The following is a 20,337-nucleotide window of genomic DNA, read 5'->3' on the forward strand; positions in this document are numbered from 1 at the left end:
ATGTACTGTCGATGCAACAACAGATTAGGAAGGCAAATAGTATGTTAACCATAATTAAAAGAGGATTTAAGGTAAAGGATGTCTTGCTTTGAAGTCTAAAACTTTGAGATTGCACCTGAAATATTGTGTATACGTTTAGACCCTTTACCTAAGGATATTCTTCGCACAGAGGGAGTGCAGCAAAGTTCACCAGGCTAATTCCCAGAATGGTGGGACTAATCTATGAGGAGAAATTGAGGATAATGGATTAAAATTCTCCTGGAATTTAGAAGAATGTAAACTGATCTCATTAAAATATAATTTTTAAAGTACCATGTACAGTGGATGTCAAAAGGATATATCTCTGGCTCAGTGTTTAGAATCAGGGTTGCAGTCCCATGAGAGAGTGCAAGCCATTTATCACTGAGATCAGGAGGATTTTCTTCAATCAGAACGTAGTGTCTTTGGAAGCCTTAACCTAAGGGCTGCGCAAATTCACTCATTGAGTAGTTTTAAAACCGAGTTTGAAAGATTGCTCTGTATAAACAAGATCAAGAAATGAAGGATATGTGGCAAAAAATGGCATTAAGATAGATGGTCAGCCGTGTTCTATAAAAGCAAAGCAGGCTGAAAGGGCTGAATGGTCTGCTCCTTCTTTGTTCCCAAATATGATTGAATGAGTTTTACCTGTTATTCATGCTCTCTGGAAAAAACTTGGAGTCACAATACCCCTTTTGAGTGGATTTCAGTTATTAATGTGCAATGACTGATGTTGTATGTGGTTCTCATTATTCTAGTTAACTGATCCCTATGGTGCAAGTTGTTTTTGCCTTTGTATTACTTATTTCCAAAATATTTTTTTAAAGAATTGATGTTGGCCATATATCTTTGTGTGAATACCAGATAGTCTACAAGGTGCTCTAAGTGGCTAGCCTGAGCTTCTACAGTAACTTTAAATAGAATTTTAATCCAGTTGAGCAACGACTCACCCACCATTCTGTGGCTCTTGTGCTTGGAATGAGGAGTTGTCTTTCGTACCGAAAAAAGATAGACTTGTATTTCCATATCACATTTCACAAATTCTGATCATCACAAAACACCTTGCAGCCAATGAAATACTGTGCACGTGTAGTTACTGTCGTAATATAGGGACTTCCATTGAACTAGTGGCCATATTTACATTGCTAAAATAACTTGCGGATCTGCAATGTTAAGAGATTGCCTCACTTCCATTGTGGGATGCTTGTAGCTGAGAGTTTACATGTAACACACTATTTACAGCACGGCCTAGTTGAGAACTGAATAAACTTCCCTCATATCAAGGCAGCTTTGGGAAGCCCTAGGTCTGAAATCGGGCAACTATTTTGTAGTTGGCTAGAAATAAATGATACCAACTTAATTACACGATTTATATCTAACAATAAATTGTTTCAAGGCAAAGATATTCTTGTCTACTCAGCAACATAGTAATTTGAGCATTTCAATCATTTCCTTTCTGTTCCTTGTAGCTATGATGCTAGACTATTAACATGTTTGGCCCAATTGTTTAGAGTCTCTTCTATGTTTGAACATAATATTACAGATCAATCATTTATGCACACTTAATGTGTCTGATTTATACTGTAATAGGAGAGTTTCACATTTTAAATTTTTTAATGAAATCTCTTCTCTTTAACAGTCATTTCAAGCATCAGAATACGTGCGAATGGAAGCAGTCCCCATGTTGATAAATAATGTGAAAATGGAATCTTCTACATTGCTTAGTGATCTAAAAACAGATGCACCAGTGTTACTAAGCAACATTAAAATGGAACCACCAGAGGAATTACTTTCAAATGATGATAACCAGCCACAGACGGAACCTGTTGACTTGTCCTTAAATAAATCTAGGACCTCACCTGTAGCACCATTGGTTTCATCTTCACTTCCAACCATAACAACAATCTCTTCATGCTCTTCTTCGAACTTTTCATCTGGTGGACCAGTCAATGTTACTTCAGCCATCCCAGCAGTATTATCACCAGGCTCTATCTTGGCCTCGTCTCAGGGGGTTGGAGGACAACAGATTCTGCATGTTATACACACTGTGCCATCAATCAATTTACCCAGCAAAATGGGAAACCTTCAGCACATACCCGTGGTTGTCCAGTCATTGCCTGTGGTCTACACAACTGTGCAGCCAGATGGTGTAACGTCATCAATCACTGTTCCTCTGATAGGAGATGATGGGAAAAGTGAAGGGGCAGGTAAGAAATGCAATGTGAAGGTTTCTGCAGCAAAATTATGCTCCATATCTTCTCTTTGATCAAATAAATGTAGCAATTGATTTTCTTTTTCCACATGTAGGTATTTGATCTTGCTGTGATAGGAAATTCAGGTACAACTGCACTGGAAACTGGAACTTGAATTTGCTGCATACATTTAAGAGATTTTGGAAAATAATTAATTTAGTCTATGGGGCAGTCATTCCAGTTGTGGAAATGATTGACTTGCAATTGTGTTACTTTATTGTAGAATGCTCAGGGCAAAAAACAGTAGAACTGTTGGTCATTATTTTTATTGCAGCAACTATTAGTTAAAGCAAAGATGTTGACTAGTTTACACTTTTGATTGGGTATTCTGTGTAGTATGCTGTGCCTCTCATTTAAACCTGACATCCAACTAAACCTTTTTGATGCACTTTGTGTTATGTCTCCTGGTCAGTATGTCAGTATACCTTTAAGAGGCCTGCTCATGATATCATCATTGCATGATAGCATGAGACTTGAGAATACAAAGGCTCTTGTGATGCAGTGGTAGTATACCTAGCTTTGAGCCAGGAGGCCCAGGTTCAAATCCCACCTGTTCCAGAGATGGGTGATGTCTCCAAACAGGTTGATTAGAAAATAGTTTTTTTTAAACAAAGGTTTCATACTCCATCTTACCCCAGATCACTTGAAGCATGACACTTTTCTGGAAATATGCTCCTATATTGTAACATAATGCTACAATATTACCTCAAACACTGTGTAACTGAAAAATGTAATATTTGTACATGATAGTTGTAATAAATGTCCCTTGTCCAGTTTATGTTGTGGCATTAAGTATAAATATCGTCCTACCAGATAAAATGGCTAGATAAGAAACTCACTAATGAGTGGTAAGAGGCCTATTTGGAGCCATTTGCATGTATTAGCATGTCATTATTACCTAATCTTGCTTCGTTAATTATAATTTCCTATTTTTGCACCTGCTGAATAGAAACTAAATATGACAATTCAGTGTGGTTAGCTGATGAGTCCAATTGCCTACTTTGTCCACTAGGCCTCCACCTTGGATAGTAGTCATCACATGCTGCCTTTTTTTTTGGTAGTAACCTCTCACAATCCCTAACCATGGACATTAACACTGAGCATATGTCAGCCTCGTCACACCATGGTACATCGCCAACCCACTTACAGTAGAATCATGCAACTCACTGCAGCAGTTCAAGCCCACAAGCACCTATCATTACCATGGTCCTTCTGAGCCACTTCAAACTGCAACAAGCACCTACCTCTTATTTGGATCAGGTCGCATTTCAGGATTTCTCACTTGCTGTCTTAGTACATAATCACTTTGAGTCTGCTTGGATGTTCACAGCATCTCTGCTCTCCATGTCTTGCTTTTTGTGCCAGAGCTTAAAAGATCCCAGTACTTCTGCCTTACCTTGTTGTTTAACAAAGACACAAGGCCAGGCAGCTTGTCATGGTTGTCAGCAGTGATCAGTCAAGGGGGCGGACATGTTGCTGTACAGGACTGTGTTACATTGGTCTCGCACCTCCAGCATTTTCCAGCAGTTTACACAGCAAACACACAGCATATGCTTGAACCAAATTACCATGTCTCAAAGTCTCTGGGGAGTAGTCCTCCATCAAATCAAGGGTGAGGCCTTTGGTCAGAGGCCCTTGGTACAGTAATTCATTATCCAATGTCAGTCTAGAGGCTTGGACACTATCAGTCGGCTGCTTGGGGTGGTCAGAGCCCTTCAGCCTTTCTTCTGTACTTTGTGTGCAGAGTGGGCTACAGTAGGTCCTGCATATCCAGTGTAACCAGTCACGGATTCCTAGTGATTCCATCAGGGATCTACATACCAGTATCAGTCAGGAGTGCCCATTAATGTTACTCAGGGGGAGGGCCATGGTTAGTCCTCAGTCCTGGAGTTAGCTCAATGAATGTCAAGGGAAGCCAACAGGGGCCACTATTGTGGTAAGGAAGTTGGCAAGGTAAGATATGGAGATTGGAGGCATCATGCTGGGATGCTGAGGAGACATCAGTTGTGAAGGGGAAACAGAGCAAATCAGGATGGGGGCAATAATAGTGTATTGGAAGACATGGGTTACTGTAGAAAGTGGGGGCTGTGGTGTTTTTGACCATCATAATGACCCTGACTTCAGTGGGGATGGGGGGGTGCACCATGGTTGGCATAATTAAGCTGAAGTGTACATTGGACATTGTGAGGAAAAGTAGAACTTCCTTAGACAGGTATCTAACATGGTTTGAGGCTAAGGATAGGTAACCTATGTAGCTTGGTTGCTAAACACCTGTGGGGCATTTATGAATGTGCACTTTGCATGCAATGAAATGTCATTGAGCCCTGAGAAGCATTTCATTTGGATTTCTCTCCTAGTATATGCATAATGAAAGGTGACTGAGGGCTGGCAGAGCCTGACCTGGTACATGGCTAGGATTGATGTTGGTGCCAGAAATTCTGGGAAGTGCTGGTAATGGTGTCTACGTCTGGCTTTGGCTAAAGGGAAGATGGGACAAGCAGAGTACTGTAGATGCATAGTGAATGACTAATAAACCGGTTTTAGAGAAACGTATGAGAAATCTCATTAGAGTTCAGGAAGAGAAACCCTCAAACTTGCCAGCATTAGCATTTGGCCAATTTCTGATAAACATTTCACACAAGATGATTGTATGGACTAAACCCTACTTTCAGATAACAATGTGTTTAATTTGACTAAGTTTTTCTTAAGGTGATAATAGGTACAACAGCAGTTGATAGAGGTGTCGTTATAATTTGTAGTTTGTCAGTTACTATGAAAGTTAATGTTTTAAGAAAATTTAAACTTTGGGCAGAAATAACTGTGCGGTATATTGTGCTGATGGATACCCCAGACTTCCTCTGCTCACTTCCTCAAATCCACAGGCTTAAACTTCCTCTAAGGCTCTCTCCTACACTAACTCTGAACGTAACTCTTCCTTTTGTTTCTCTCTCCGTAAAGGTGTATAAGGAAGGAAAACTTGGCTCTTCTCACTAAACACCTGACCACCCAACCTTCCTTCCTTAGCTGATGTTTTCATCATCCTTTCTCCTTCAGTCCTTTTAAGTCTGTAACTGTCACTGCTTTCTACAGACAAACACTTGATTCCTCTATCTTCACAAATTCCTATTCTGTCTAAAGCTCTGTTTCCTCTTCAAAATCTTGAATATGTTGCTGCCTCTTAAATCTCAGCTAATCTTTTTCCTAAAGCTCTGTGTTTGAATCCCTCTAACTAGATGTCCATCCCCTGCTTAGTACTGAAAAAGTTCATATCCAAGTCACAAAAATCATCATATGTAACTGTGACAAAGATAAACTACTCTTCAGGTCTGGCAGCATCTGTGGAGAGAAAGCAGAGTCAATGTTTTAAGTCCAGTAACCCTTCATCTAGCTAGAGATTGTAGCTAGACAAAGGTGGTATATAGGCTGAAGGTTGGTGAGTGGTATGGAAGGAGGGAGAGGGGAAGGAGTAAACGATAGGTGGAGATGTAGCTCTGGCAGAATGAACAGCAATTGAGCAGATAAAGGAGTGCATAATGGTATGGTAGAGGGAAAATAAAGATTCTAATGCCGACTGTTAATGGGTGAAAATGTGATGAAAATAGCCCATATCATGACAAGGCCAGGTGTCTGGGGCTGAGTAAAGGATATGGTTGGAGGTGTTCAGGCTCACATCCATCAGAGTTTTACCTGCACATCCACTAATATCATTTATTGTATTCGTTGCTCCCGATGCGGTCTCCTCTACATTGGGGAGACTGGGCGCCTCCTAGCAGAGCGCTTTAGGGAACATCTCCGGGACGCCTGCACGAATCAACCACACCACCCCGTGGCCCAACATTTCAACTCCCCCTCCACTCTGCTGAGGACATGGAGGTCCTGGGCCTCCTTCACCGCCGCTCCCTCACCACCAGACGCCTGGAGGAAGAACGCCTCATCTTCCCCGTCGGAACACTTCAACCCCAGGGCATCAATGTGGACTTCAACAGTTTCCTCATTTCCCCTTCCCCCACCTCACCCTAGTTCTAAACTTCCAACTCAGTAACTGTCCCCATGACTTGTCCGGACTTGTCCTAACTGCCTATCTTCTTTTCCACCTATCCACTCCACCCTCTCCTCCTTGAACTATCACCTTCATCCCCTCCCCCCCTCACCCATTGTACTCTATGCTACTCTCTCCCCACCCCCACCCTCCTCTAGCTTCTCTCCACACTTCAGGCTCGCTGCCTTTATTCCTATGAAGGGCTTTTGCCCGAAACGTCGATTTTGAAGCTACTTGGATGCTGCCTGAACAGCTGTGCTCTTCCAGCACCACTAATCCAGAATCTGGTTTCCAGCATCTGCAGTCATTGTTTTTACCTCTGCTCTTGCCTCAGCCCATCTGTTTTTCAAATCTTCATCTATGGCTTTGTCATCTCTGAACACAGCTATTCCAGTGCTTCCTGGTGAGTCTGTCAGATTTCCATCTCTGAACACGCTCATTCAAAACTCTAAGCTAGGCTAACTTGCTATTAGTCTGTCCAAATCCTGATCACTTCATTATCCTCGTGCTTGGTGACCTGCATTTACTCCTAATCAGGCAATACCTCTTTTGAAAAATTCTTGTTAATGTGTGGTTTTGTATTTGTTAGACTGTGTAGGCCGCACCACAGTTAATCGGGTTCTTCTGACTCAGTTTGTCTTGAAACTTCTTTACAAAACTAATGATTTATACAGCTCCCAAACCTCTGACTTAAGATGAAGTTTGGGTTTTGTGCTTACTGATGGTGTATGTTACACCCTGGTGATGGAAACAATTAGTTTCAATCTTTTATTATGTCTCAAAATGAATGTCATGTGGATGAAAAGTTTATCTTGATTGTGGAGGTTGATGGAATTGACATGCTTCACGCAGTTTGATTAGTTGATCAATGTCCTTATTTATTCCAGTCCAACATGTGGATTCTGCACCAATGTAACATATGTGTATATGGTGTAATTATGTTGTAAACTTGCAGAATTATGACTTGTTTATGGATGAAGATGACATTCTGGGAAAGTCCTTGTTTGTCTCAGAATGACCAGAGTGAATGTACTCTGTAGAGTTTGAGTGAAAGGAGATCTAAATGAGATGTATAAAATGTGAAAGGTGATTGACAAAGTAGACAGAGGATGTTTCTTCATATGGGGCAAGCTACAATGAGCAGTTGTGCTTTTAGAAAAAGGAGTAGCAGGTGTAAAACAAATGAGGAGAAGCTACTTCTCTCAATGGATCATAAAGTCATAACCTCAGAGTGTGGTGGATGCTGGGATATCATGTAAATTTAAGGAGGATGTAGACAAATCTTTAATTAGTAATGGGTTGAAGGATTATGGAGAGCTGGCAGGAAAGTGGATATGAGACCGAGCTGAGATCAGCCACGACCGTATCAAATGGCAGAACAGGCTCCTAGAATTGCCTACTCTAGCTCCTAGTTCTTATGTTCTTGTCGTCTGCGATCTGTTAGGTGCATTCAAGTCAGCTGTTGCTGATAATTTACTTGAGTTGCTGTGGCTGGTCGTCACCTTCTGAATCTATTTTGTTTGGCCTCAAATGTTAAAATTATCCTCTAGTTCAGATTCAATAGATTTAATGGAATTTATTTTTTTCTTAGTCAGCTGAAAGAATCAGAGATGGTCATTTAGGAACATTGCTTGTATTGTTCTTCTAAATAGTACCCTTTGGATTTTCACAAATAGGTGTGGTGGTCATGGAGGTGCACCAGTAAGAGGTTTTCAGATAATTTCGAACAGCTTGTGGTCTCAGTGATGAAATGCTTGCTGAATGTGGGTGTATGAAACTTGTATTCTGAAAAGTAGAACAAGAGTTTCTCTTTATATGTTTGTATAATGAGCCTGAACTGTCCGAAGGACAATAGGCTTGTGATTGTTTAGTAGACATGCTCTGAAGCCTTTCTGGAATGCATCTTTTTGAATGTAATGAATTGGGAAGATTAACAATATTGAAGTACACATTTACTGCGTGGTGGGGCATGTGATGAGAGATTTAAAAATGTGCTGGTGATCTTTCTGCCTTACATAGTGTGTGTTTTTGCAGAGGATTGAGAACATATAGATCTAAACAGTTTAAAGAAATGGAGACAACTTTGTTAGCCACCTTTTGTCTTGTAGTATAAGTGTACCTCCTATAAGTATTCTATTTTGGTAAGATAAAATCTTTTTAAGAGTAGATTTAAAGAAATTGATTTGATTCATATTGATTTGCCACTGCTATATCATTGAAAAGAAGCCATGTTTGTTTGCTGATGCCATGAACTGATGGTGCTTTATGTCATGTTAATGTTTTAATCTTCTAAGAACTGTGATGCCATCAGTGAAACCAAAACAACCTATTAGATTCTCATTGATACAGTCAATATATTGTTGGAATATGTCCTAGCTGATGGATAATCCACACAGTAATCTGAGGAAACTGTATCTATCAAAAAGTAGTCGTTCCTACAATTTCAGGAAAGGTGCACAGGCCAATATCCATTCTTCGCAGTATGCATGGGAAAGTACTTGTCATCTTGATCGTGGGATAAAGTTTGTCCAGCATAGGAATTTTTTTCGTGCTGTCTTCAATCATCTTGGATCTAAGCATTCATGTATAGTGCTGTTATTCTTCAAAATAATAATGAAGCAGCACCAATTGAAATGACGTTTGACTTCCTGAGTGCTGCTGCTTTGGATCATGGAATACAATTTCATTTTGACCAATTCTTGAACGTGAATGTTGCACTTTAAAAGGAGAGTCAATGCTGAGATGGTCATCATTTTTCAGATATAAACTGCATTTTTCATTAAAATTGTATTCAAACTGATCAGGATTAACATTAGTCAGGTGATGGATAGACTCTCTTTTGTGACCTGGTGTGTTTGCTAACTCATGGATTGAAATAATAAATAGATTCATGCTGCTAGAATGTAGAAGATTAATCTGTTTCTATTATACAAATTTGTTTCACATCTGTTTCAAGAATCTAGCAGTTATGACAAATAACAGCTATGTATGGGATTTCTTTTTAATTTGTTTGTGGGAAGTGGGCTTTGCTGGCTAGCCCAACATTTATAGCCCATCTCCAAGCCTTGGAACTGAATGGCTTGCTGGGCCATTTCAGAGACACAAGAGTCAACCACATTACTGTGGATTTGGAGTCATATGTTGGCCAGGCCAGATAGGAACAACAGATTTCCTTCCCTAAACATTATTAAACCAGATGGGTTTTTATAATGATCAATGATTACATCACTGCCTTTAGCTAACTTTTCAATTCCAGGTTTTCATTGAAATTAAATTTCGCCATCTGGCACAGTTTGTTTCAAACCCATGTCCCCAGAACTCTGGTACCTTGAATCCCTCATTCATTGTCCAGTGATATTGCCACTGCCTTACAATTATATCGGACTCTTTGGAAGCAGCTTATTTTGTATGGACTTCGCCATGCAGTGCCAATCCTGTGTACATCTGTAAGATGCATAAAGGGATGATATTTGCAATTGCGTCAGCCTCGATCTTGGCATAACAACCTTGTGGTTCATTCCTTTCAGGGTATATCACTTAGATCAGGGTAAAGGCTTCAATTATTCTAATAACATTTATACAGTATGTCAATTGATCACATGTACTGTCTGAATAAGGATGCAGTTACTAGTTTAGCTTTGAAATGTTGTGCCATGGATAGAACGTTTGAAGCTTCTTTGTCTTTGTTCCTTGCTTGACGCCTCTTCACACTCTACTGTGGAGCATTGTGTTCTAGCTTCAGTTTCTGTGAATGATTGATTGGATTTCTTCTATATTTTTAGCCTCTGACATATTCAAGTTATGTTCTTTGATACTGTACACTGACTTGGGTGAGACTGTCATCCTCATTGATGGCTACAGTAGTTGTTCCAAAGTTAAGCACTTGTTGAAGCTACTGGCCAGTAACTTTTCTTCCATATTCCATCTTTTGTTTAGCACAGCATTGATTCTTCTTTTGTGTTTGTGTAGAAATGTCTTCCAAAAAGATTTGATGGGTGTTGAAGCATGACTACTTCCATCAGCTAAATTAGCTTCAGCAGAATCACATTCTGCACCTTTGCATCAACATCTGCCTATGAATTAATTGATTGCCTCAGACAGTAAGCTGTTCTTCTGAAGAGTGGTATCAGTGATATTTGTGGTTCTCAGCAGATGTAATGGAGAATTTTATTCCCCTCAACCCGAGAGTGCCCAATGCAAGAAAGGAGTTCAGCTGCCTGGCATTCTTTGTCAGCTGACCACTGATCTACAAATTTGTTTCCTTGAAATAACTCAAATAACTGACAGTGATTGGCATTCCATCAACATGCTTTTGTGCTTCCTTTCCATCTGTTTGCTCTTTAAAATGCCAATGTAAGAATCTGTTGTGGTACAGTGCTTTTCTAAGTTTTTGTTTGTTCTCTTTTCTAAAATATATGCTGCTGCCCCTTTACAAATTTCAGGTTTGCATTAGCACGATTTTGCCTACAGATGGCATCTATGTTTAAAAAAAAAAGTGGGGGTGATGCAGGTTTTTTTGAAGTTTTTGTGCTCATTTTGGGAAAAGCGAATCATAGACTTGAATGCCATCTGGACGCAGGTAAGCCATTTTAATGTAATTTTCTTTCTCCCATGAATGATTTACATAGGCCAGGGTGATCCTTTTAGCACTTTTAATAACTGTTTTGTTTAAATTGGATCTTATGCTTTTATTTTTTGAGAGAGAGAGCTGAAGAGGTGGAGAACTCCCCTTGTCTCTATGTGCTTCAGTATAAGTTTGTAGTCTTATTTATCAGCTGTGAACTTGGACAGATTGGATGTCTGTTAGGAAAAAAAGACTTTTCACAACTTCCAGAATGTTATGACTTTTTTTGTTTAGCTTTCACTTCCGCCTGTTGGCACTAACTAGTTGCCATGACTTACTACCAATATAGAGTCATAGAGTCACAGAGCTGTACAGCATGGAAACAGACCCTTCAGTCCACCCCGTCCATGCCAACCAGATAACCCAACCCAATCTCGTCCCACCTGCCAGCACCCGGCCCATATCCCTCCAAACCCTTCCTATTCATATACCCATCCAAATGTCTCTTAAATGTTGCAATTATACCAACCTCCACCACATCCTCTGGCAGCTCATTCCATACATGTACCACCTCTGCTTGAAAACGTTGCCCCTTGGGTCTCTTTTATATCTTTCCCCTCTCACCCTAAACCTATGCCCTCTAGTTCTGGACTCCCCGACACCAGGGAAAGGACTTTGTCTATTTATCCTATCCATGCCCCTCATAATTTTATAGACTTCACTAAGGTCACCCCTCAGCCTCCGACGCTCCAGGGAAAACAGCCCCAGCCTGTTCTGCCTGTCCCTGTAGCTCAAATCCTCCAACCCTGGCAACATCCTTGTAAATCTTTTCTGAACCATTTCAAGTTTCACAACATCTTTCTGATAGGAAGGAGACCAGAATTGCATGCAATATTCCAACAGTGGCCTAACCACTACAGCCGCAACATGACCTCCCAACTCCTGTACTCAATATACCCATTTTAAACGGGTATGCTGTTTTGGAAAATCTAGGGGGTGATTGATTCTCAGGGGAACATAGCACAAACAGCCAAGTTTCTGGTATTGAGACTGGCTCTAATGCCACGAGTGGTACATTGGCTTCCAAGAGATCGATTGTGTTCGGGGATTCTGTAGTCAGAGGTACAAACAGACATTTCTGTGGCCAGCAGAGAAAAATCTGAATGGTGTGTTGTTTCCCTGGTGCCAGGATCAAGGATGCCTCAGAGAGGGTGCAGAATGTTCTCACGGGGGAGAGGGGCCAGCAGGAGGTCATTGTCCACATTGGAACTAACAACATTCGAAGGAAAAGATTGAGACTCTGAAGGGAGATTACAGAGAGTTAAGTAGAGAGTTAAAAAGGAGGTCCTCAAGGGTAGTAATATTTGGATTACTACCAGTGCTATGAGCTAGTGAGGGCAGGAATAGAAGGATAGAGCAGATGAATGCATGGCTGAGGAGCTGGTGTATGGGAGAAGGATTCACGCTTTTGGATCATTGGAATCTCTTTTGGGGTAGAAGTGACCTGTACAAAAAGGTCCTAAATTGCACCTAAATTGGAAGGAGACTAATATACTGGTAGGGAAATTTGCTAGAACTGCTTGGGAGGATTTAAGCTAAGTTGGGGGGTGGGACCCAGGGAAATAGTGAGGAAAGCAAACGATTTAAGACAGGTACAGATGAGAACAGAAGTGAGTCAGAGGCTGGGACAAAGTAGGACTAATAAATTAAACTGCATTTATTTCAATGCAAGGGGCCTAACAGGGAAGGCAGATGAACTTGGGGCATGGTTAGGAACATGGGAGTGGGATATCATAGCAATTATGGAAACATGGCTCAGGGATGGGCAGGACTAGCAGCTGAATTTTCCGGGATACAAATGCTGCAGGAAGGATAGAAAGGGAGGCAAAAGAGTAGGTGGAATGGCACTTTTGATAAGGGATAGCATTACAACTGTGCTGAGGGAGGATATTCCCGGAAATACATCCAGGGAAGTTATTTGGGTGGAACTGAGAAATAAGAAAGGGATGATCACCTTATTGGGATTGTATTATAGACCCCCCAGTAGTCAGAGGGAAATTGAGAACCAAACTTGTAAGGAGATCTCAGCTATCAGTAAGAATAAAAGGGTAGTTATGGTCGGGGATTTTTACTTTCCAAGCATCGACTGGGACTGCCATAGTGTTAAAGGTTTAGATGGAGAGGAATTTCTTAAATTCTTACAAGACAATTTTCTGATTCAGTATGTGGATGTACCTACTAGAGAAGGTGCAAAACTTGACCTACTTTTGGGAAATAAGGCAGGGCAGCTGACTGAGGTGTCAGTGGGGGAGCACTTTGGGGTCAGCAACCATAATTCTATTTGTTTTAAAATAGTGATGGAAAAGGGTAGACCAGATCTAAAAGTTGAAGTTCTAAATTGGAGAAAGGCCAATTTTGACCGTATTAGGCAAGAACTTTCAAAAGCTGATTGGAGGCAGATCTTTGCAGATAAAGGGACGCTGGAAAATGGGAATCCTTCAGAAATGAGATAACAAGAATCCAGAGAAAGTATATTCCTGTCAGAGTGAAAGGGAATGCTGGTAGCTATAGGGAATGCTGGATGACTAAAGAAATTGAGGGTTTGGTTAAGAAAAAGAAGGAAGCATATGTCAGGTCCAGACAGGATAGAATCCTTAGAAGAGTCTAAAGAAAGTAGGCGTATACTTAAGAGGGAAATCAGGAGTGCAAAAAGGGGACATGAGATAGCTTTGGCAAATAGAATTAAGGAGAATCCAAAGGAGTTTTACAAATATATTAAGGACAAAAGGGTAACTAGGGAGAGAACAGGGCCCCTCTAAGATCAGCAAGGCCGCCTTTGTGTGGAACCACAGAAAATGGGGGAGATACTAAATGAATATTTTGCATAATATTTACTGTGGAAAAGGATATGGAAGATATAGACTGTAGGGAAATAGATGGTGACCTCTTGCAAAATGTCCAGATTACAGAGGAGGAAGTTCTGGATGCCTTGAAACAGTTAAAGGTGGATAAATCCCCAGGACCTGATCAGGTGTACCCAAGAACTCTGTGGGAAGCTAGAGAAGTGATTGCTGGGCCTCTTGCTGAGATATTTATATCATCGATAGTACAGGTGAGGTGCCGGAAGATCTGGAAGTTGGCAAACGTGGTGCCACTGTTTAAGAAGGGTGGCAAGGACAAACCAGGGAGCTATAGACCAGTGAGCCTGACCTTGGTGGTGGGCAAGTTGTTGGAGGGAATCCTGAGGGACAGGATGTACATGTATTTGGAAAGGCAAGGACTGATTCAGGATAGTCAACATGGCTTTGTTCGTGGGAAATAATGTCTCACAAACTTGATTGAGTTTTTTGATGAAGTAACAAAGAAGATTGATTAGGGCAGAGCAGTAGATTGATCTGTATGGACTTCAGTAAGGCATTCAACAAGGTTCCCCATGGGAGACTGATTGATTCGCAAGGTTAGATCTCATGGAATACAGGGAGAACTAGCCATTTGGATACAGAACTGGCTTGAAGGTAGAAGACAGAGGGTGGTGGTGGAGGGTTGTTTTTCAGATTGGAGGCCTGTGAGCAGTTGAGTGCCACAAGGATCAGTGCTGGGTCCTCTACTTTTTGTCCTTTACATAAATGATTTGGATGCAAGCATAAGAGGTACAGTTAGTAAGTTTGCAGATGACACCAAAATTGGAGGTGTAGTGGACAGTGAAGAAGGTTCTCAGATTACAACAGGATTTTGACCAGATGGGCCAATGGGCTGAGAGTGGCAGATGGAGTTTAATTCAGATAAATGCGAGGTGCTGCATTTTGGGAAAGCAAATCTTAGCAGGACTTATACACTGAATGGTAAGGTCCTAGGAAGTGTTGCTGAACAAAGAGACCTTGGAGTGCAGGTTCATAGCTCCTTGAAAGTGGAAAGGCAGGTAGATAGGATAGTGAAGAAGGCGTTGGGTATGCTTTCCTTTATTGGTCAGAGTATAAATATGATTGAGTTTGTGATTTTCTAGATGTTAGTCCTCAACATGTACCACAGATATTGGGTTGTCCTTCAGTTAGATATTTTGACAATGATTTAGGACACTAACTATTTGCAGGGTTCCCTGTGCTGCATATGCTGAGTGTATGTTACGTACACTTCCAACAAAGAATCCATAATGCAGAGAGAGAGAAAAACAGTAGGCAAGATAGGTGCTTTTATACTGGAACATAACGTCATTTAACTATCTTAAGCATATATGTCTATCAAGTTTGTAATAATTGCCATAATGTAGCATTTGTCTTTGGTTTGATGTTCCTTTTTGGTTTTGCCTTCCTACTGTTGCAAATATGCCCAGTTCCACAACCCTCTGAGATACCTATGCTGCACCAATTCTGGTCCCCTCAGCATCTCCAATTTTAATCTTTGGTGCTTGGGTCTTTAAGCTACTTGGGCCCTAAGCTCTGGAATTTGTTCCATATTTGCTCTTTCTCACTGTTGTTCTTTAAGATACTGTCTCAAATCTAACTGTTAACTAAGCTTTTGGTCATTTGTCTCTGTATTTCTTAGGACTCCATGTCAAATTTTGGTTGGTAAACACACCTTTAGAAATGTCAGGATTTTAAAATTTTATTTAACGTGCTGTATGAACCCAGGTTGTTGTGAGTAACAGTTATCAGTGCTGTGATGTATTGCTTCAATTGTAATGTTGCAGTAGATGTTACTTCAGATAAATAAGTAGGCATTTCAAAAGGTTTTGCTTTTGTTCTTAGCCTGATAAACTGGCAGAGATGTGGCAGTCCCTCATAAGGGGAAATGAAAACAGTCGTTGCCTGATTGCACTGTCACTGCCTTTCAACACTATTTCCTCTTTGATTATTTGAGGAATAGACTACCGTATAAAGATATTTTATCTTCATTCTTTACAAGATATTTATCCAAAATGACACCATTTGAGGCTAGTTTTCAGGGTGATTGTGTCCTGTACGTGTATTGATTTAGATGTTTGAAGTTACGTGGACATGGTACTGGTTTATATATGACAATTTATGGATAAAAGACTGTTTCACAATTACTACACCTCCTAAGTGTTATATTCCTTCTCTAATCTTTGTTGCCTGATGCTTGAGCCTGCAGGCTTGGACATTGAGCATGTTTTTCAAAAATAAAAATGATCTGTGTAAGAGAGGGTTAATGTCAAGCTGCATTTTCCTCATGTGGAGAGTGAAGCCTCAGTGTGGTGAATGAACTGACTTCCCTTCCTGAGTTTTCACATTTGTCGTACACCAGCTACACTAGAGCACCTTGAAACAACGTACATCATTGCAGTAACTAACAGCTAAACCCTGTCAGAAGCACTGACTTGAAGCCAGCGCGATGTGACGGGCTGAATTACATTGCACCATGTCATCAATGATAATCTGATTTCTGTTACTCAGCAGCATACTGCTCTTTGGCAAATACATAGTCGGCAGAATAACTTTACATAGAATTGAAACCATTACACAATTCACTAGTGAAAACCTTGTTAAATCTCTTTTTTAAAAAATTTTTAATTGTTTTGTTTGCACTGGTATTTGTGTCTCAAGCTGTGGTGGATAATTGGAAGAATCCCAGAGAAAATTCACCTCCAACTGCCTTAGCACTTGTTGAGTAGGTACAGAGCACATTTTGTAGAATATTTGCGAAAGCAAATTTACAGAGGACTTACCTGCATGGTTAACTGCACAGGGAAGAGACTGAGATGTGTAACCAAATTGGATAGCTCTGACAGAGGTAGAATGGGAATATTTTTTCACTCTTCTATGAAATTCTAAAATGACTTTTAAAAAATGTATTTATTAATCAGAAAGTCCACATGATTTATCTGATGGTTGTGCCATCATGGAGATTAGAATTCCAGCAACTTCTTTCACTTCCTGCTCAGGAACAGTTTAATTAATTGTACGACTCAGCATCTGAAATTGTTCCTATCCTGCTCTGTGCAGCAGTACACTATCTTAGCAGCATTCAAGGATACAAGATTCATCATAGTCTTATGGATTTCCATTGTACTCTATTTACCAGATAAATATTACTTTGTACAAAAACACCAAAAGAACTGCAGATGCTGGAAATCAGAAATTGATGGAAAAACTCAGCAAGTTTGGCAGCATCTGTGGAGAGAAATCACCTTACCATTTCCGGTCCAGTGACTCCTCTTTAGAATCCAAGAGTACATCGTATAGTGTCCACACTTTAAATGCCTTGATCACAGTATCAAAACCAATGGGAATCACTGTGTCAGCTTCAGAGCTGGAACTGTAAAGTGTAATTGTAGTGTCCTTACTATTCGTTTACCGGTAGAAAATTAGGTATAAAACTCAGAATTTGCAAACCTGTATGGATTCGTATCACATCACATGGTACATTTTCTCAATTCGAGAAGAAGGGAGTTTTGACAGTGCTATTGAAGAGGGGAGGAGATTCAGCTCACAGAGTTGAGACTATCTATTGAGTGACCAGATTCAGTGACCATCTGTACTTTTTACACCATCATGTTCTGTGAGTGCTCCTCCTTGTCAGTAGGCTCTTTGGTGTTAAAAATAAAGAGACAGTATTTATAAATACTAAGGCCCAGCTGAATACAAAAGGATTTCAAGAAGTGTCTTCTATTGTAAAAGTAAAAAATGATTGCCTGAAGCAGAATTTATTAAAATTTAGTTTTTAGTTTAAAGGGATATGGGCTGTTTGGAGGATGGTTCATCAGTAAACCTTGGTTGATGTAAACTATTATGTTCCTGCTACAGCTCTGAATTTTATCTAACTATATGTCTGTCTCTGTCAGTTTTCTATTTGTGGTGTGCCCACTACCTGCCAGATGCTGCATTTCAGGTATTGCACTTTTATAAAGAATCAGACATTGATATTTTCCTATTGGACTTTCTGCCTTTGGGAAATTTCAATCCCCAGAGAAATAATTGACCTGTCACTGGATCTCAAAGTTCAGATGTCTCTTCACTTGAGCAGCAGAATAATATTTTTCATAATGCTTCTATCTCTGAAATAGCATTCCTAAGAAAGTTGGAAGCTATATGGGCATTCTTACTATGCTGCAGACCAAGAGTGAAAATAGCAGGAGAAAGGAGGAGATCTTTCAGGAAGTAGGGCTTAACTACTTTTGTTTTGGAGATTTTAGGAAGAAAGCAACACTAAAAAAAATGCTAAACTCCACAAGTTTGCGTTCCTAGGAAATGTATTCATGTAGTTGTCAAATGGATCATGCTATCAGTTTTCAATGAATCATACAGCCAATTTGTTTACAGTCTGTACAGTTACACTCTGTTTCATTGTGCTTTTTGTTTTGCAGTGCGAATTGATCAGAGTCCTATGTCCCCTACGGAGACTAAAACTGATAGCGAGGAAGACGATGACTCCCCTAATATATCCTTCGATAGTATTCATGAAAGCAGCTCTGCCATTCTCAATTTATCGGGGTCGATGAGAGAGTAAGTAATGTCACTGTCTGTTGCTGCCTATTAATTAGCTGTTGTAATTATTACATAATCCTAACTGCCGGGATTGCATTGGCCTTTGTGGTTAATACTGGCCATGGGCTTACCTCTAGTTATCTGATGTGTGACGTGTTGAATTTGTATTTCCACATTATCGAGCCTATGCCTTGAATTAATATTTTGGGCACTATGCTGTGTTTGTACCTGAAATTTCTGAGAGGGGACAGGTTCTTTCACCAGGTCAAATCCAGTGCCTCATTGTGAGACCAAAACAACACAATAAATATAAAATACATTGTAAATGCAACTTGCTTCTTTTTATAAGGCGCAACATTTTGAGAACATAATGTAATCATGTGCTGTTTTTGAGTTCCTTGGTGGCAGATTGTCTACACTGTGTCGTGTGCACTTCAGGTTGAAAGCCATGATAGTGGTTTGAGTGACTGAGCAGAGCTCCTTGCTTTCCTTTCCCCAGGGAGGACTCGGTGTGGCCTATTGACCCGAGCCAGCTGCTGGACGATCCATTTGGGTGAGTGTTTTAGGCAAGCAGCAAAGGAGAGAAACGAGAGAGCAGCTATTTTATTGTAGCTTTCTGCTTGCATTTATATCGGTCATGGAAGGGGTAACCCATGTCGACAATGTTTCTCAAAATTTCTGGTACCCCTGTGACTTCCTTGTTGCTGGGATCTTGGTTCACAGTTGATGTCGTGTACAAAGCAGAGGCCAGGAACTTGCTCGTTGTAAGGAGGACTGTCGAAGGCCAGGTCCACTGTTTCCTATCTCAAACGTGAAGTAATCCATGAAGCTAATGGCAATGCTAAGGAACTGTGGACATGGGAAACATAGAAAACAGGTGTAGGAGTAGGCCATGTGGCCCTTTGAGTCTGCACCATCATTCAATATTGAATTCAGAAAAGGGAAGAAAATAATAAAAATGGAAAAAGTCATGATGGAGATCAGAAAGATTGGAAATATAATCCTGCATCAGGCAATGAGTTAGCTGACTGAAAGCAGGGCATCTGATGGAAAACTACTTTTGGCTGCAGGATCCCTTGATATGGGGGAAGGGAAAAAAGCAGACTCATATATTATAAAGTAACTCCTGCTGTAAGTCTCTGTGCAGATGTCAGTGAGAAATGCTGATCTCCAATGACTCTGTAGTCGGGTAAATAAACTGCGGAGGCTTCATGAATATTTCAGAGGAGCTTGGAGAGCAGCTGCCTCTGAAGGTGCTATACCTGTGCAAAGAGACAGCACGTCCAGATGAGGGGGGAAGAAAATAGGGGTAAAAAATTTTGAGAAAGCAATGTAGAATAATTTAAAACTACTGTTATAGACATGTGATCTAACAGACTCCATTAACTTCACACTACAAAACTGTTTACTTGTCTGAATTGTTATTTAAATATATAAATTATAACTTTAGACTGATGTTGCCTAGATGCTGAGCTACACCTTTAATGACCTGTGTATTGGTGCTAGCAGTAGTTACATTGCTGAGAGATTGTCAGGACAGCTTTACTGATCGTATTACTGATATTGTAGGACTTTTATAAAATATCCCTCCCAGTTCTTAGCCAAGAAACAGCACAACAATTGTTCCACTGCTTAGATCAACCATCTGCACACAGTAGAGGGATCAAATCACAAACCAATGAACTAATGCCTTTACCCCGTGAGGTGTACAGTTTGCCACCTTTTATGGTCTTCTCTTGACTATTTAATCTTCAAATTAACATGCAGAAGACTTCGATTGGATGAACTCCTGGTCAACTCATTTTGAGTTCCTGGGACAATAAGAAAATAAGTAAATAAAGTTGAGGTTTTATGAATGTGTATGCTAAACTGGAATCTGCTCCATTCCAACCAGGCACCCACGTGGCTATTAATATCAAGGCTATAGGAATGGTTGAACATTACACTGCAGAATAGAGGCTGGAGTCCTACTATTAAGAAGTAGAATTAAGATGTACCTGCAAGATCCTAGTGCTTGAGGTT

At 40.4% G+C, this 20,337-nt stretch overlaps 1 protein-coding gene across 10 annotated transcripts in view; it reads left to right on the forward strand.

Annotated features, from left to right (window-relative positions):
* Positions 1 to 20,337, forward strand: part of klf8 (Kruppel like factor 8) — a 185,492-nt gene that overhangs the window by 126,346 nt on the left and 38,809 nt on the right. For all 10 annotated transcript variants that reach the window (XM_072595032.1, XM_072595039.1, XM_072595033.1 and 7 more), the window contains 3 exons: positions 1,658 to 2,225; positions 18,195 to 18,333; positions 18,815 to 18,868. In XM_072595032.1, coding sequence (XP_072451133.1) covers positions 1,658 to 2,225; positions 18,195 to 18,333; positions 18,815 to 18,868 — 761 coding nt within the window. The remainder of the gene's footprint in view (positions 1 to 1,657; positions 2,226 to 18,194; positions 18,334 to 18,814; positions 18,869 to 20,337) is intronic.

Source organism: Chiloscyllium punctatum, chromosome 25 (genome assembly GCF_047496795.1).
Source record: "Chiloscyllium punctatum isolate Juve2018m chromosome 25, sChiPun1.3, whole genome shotgun sequence".
NCBI classification, from domain to species: Eukaryota; Metazoa; Chordata; class Chondrichthyes; order Orectolobiformes; family Hemiscylliidae; genus Chiloscyllium; species Chiloscyllium punctatum.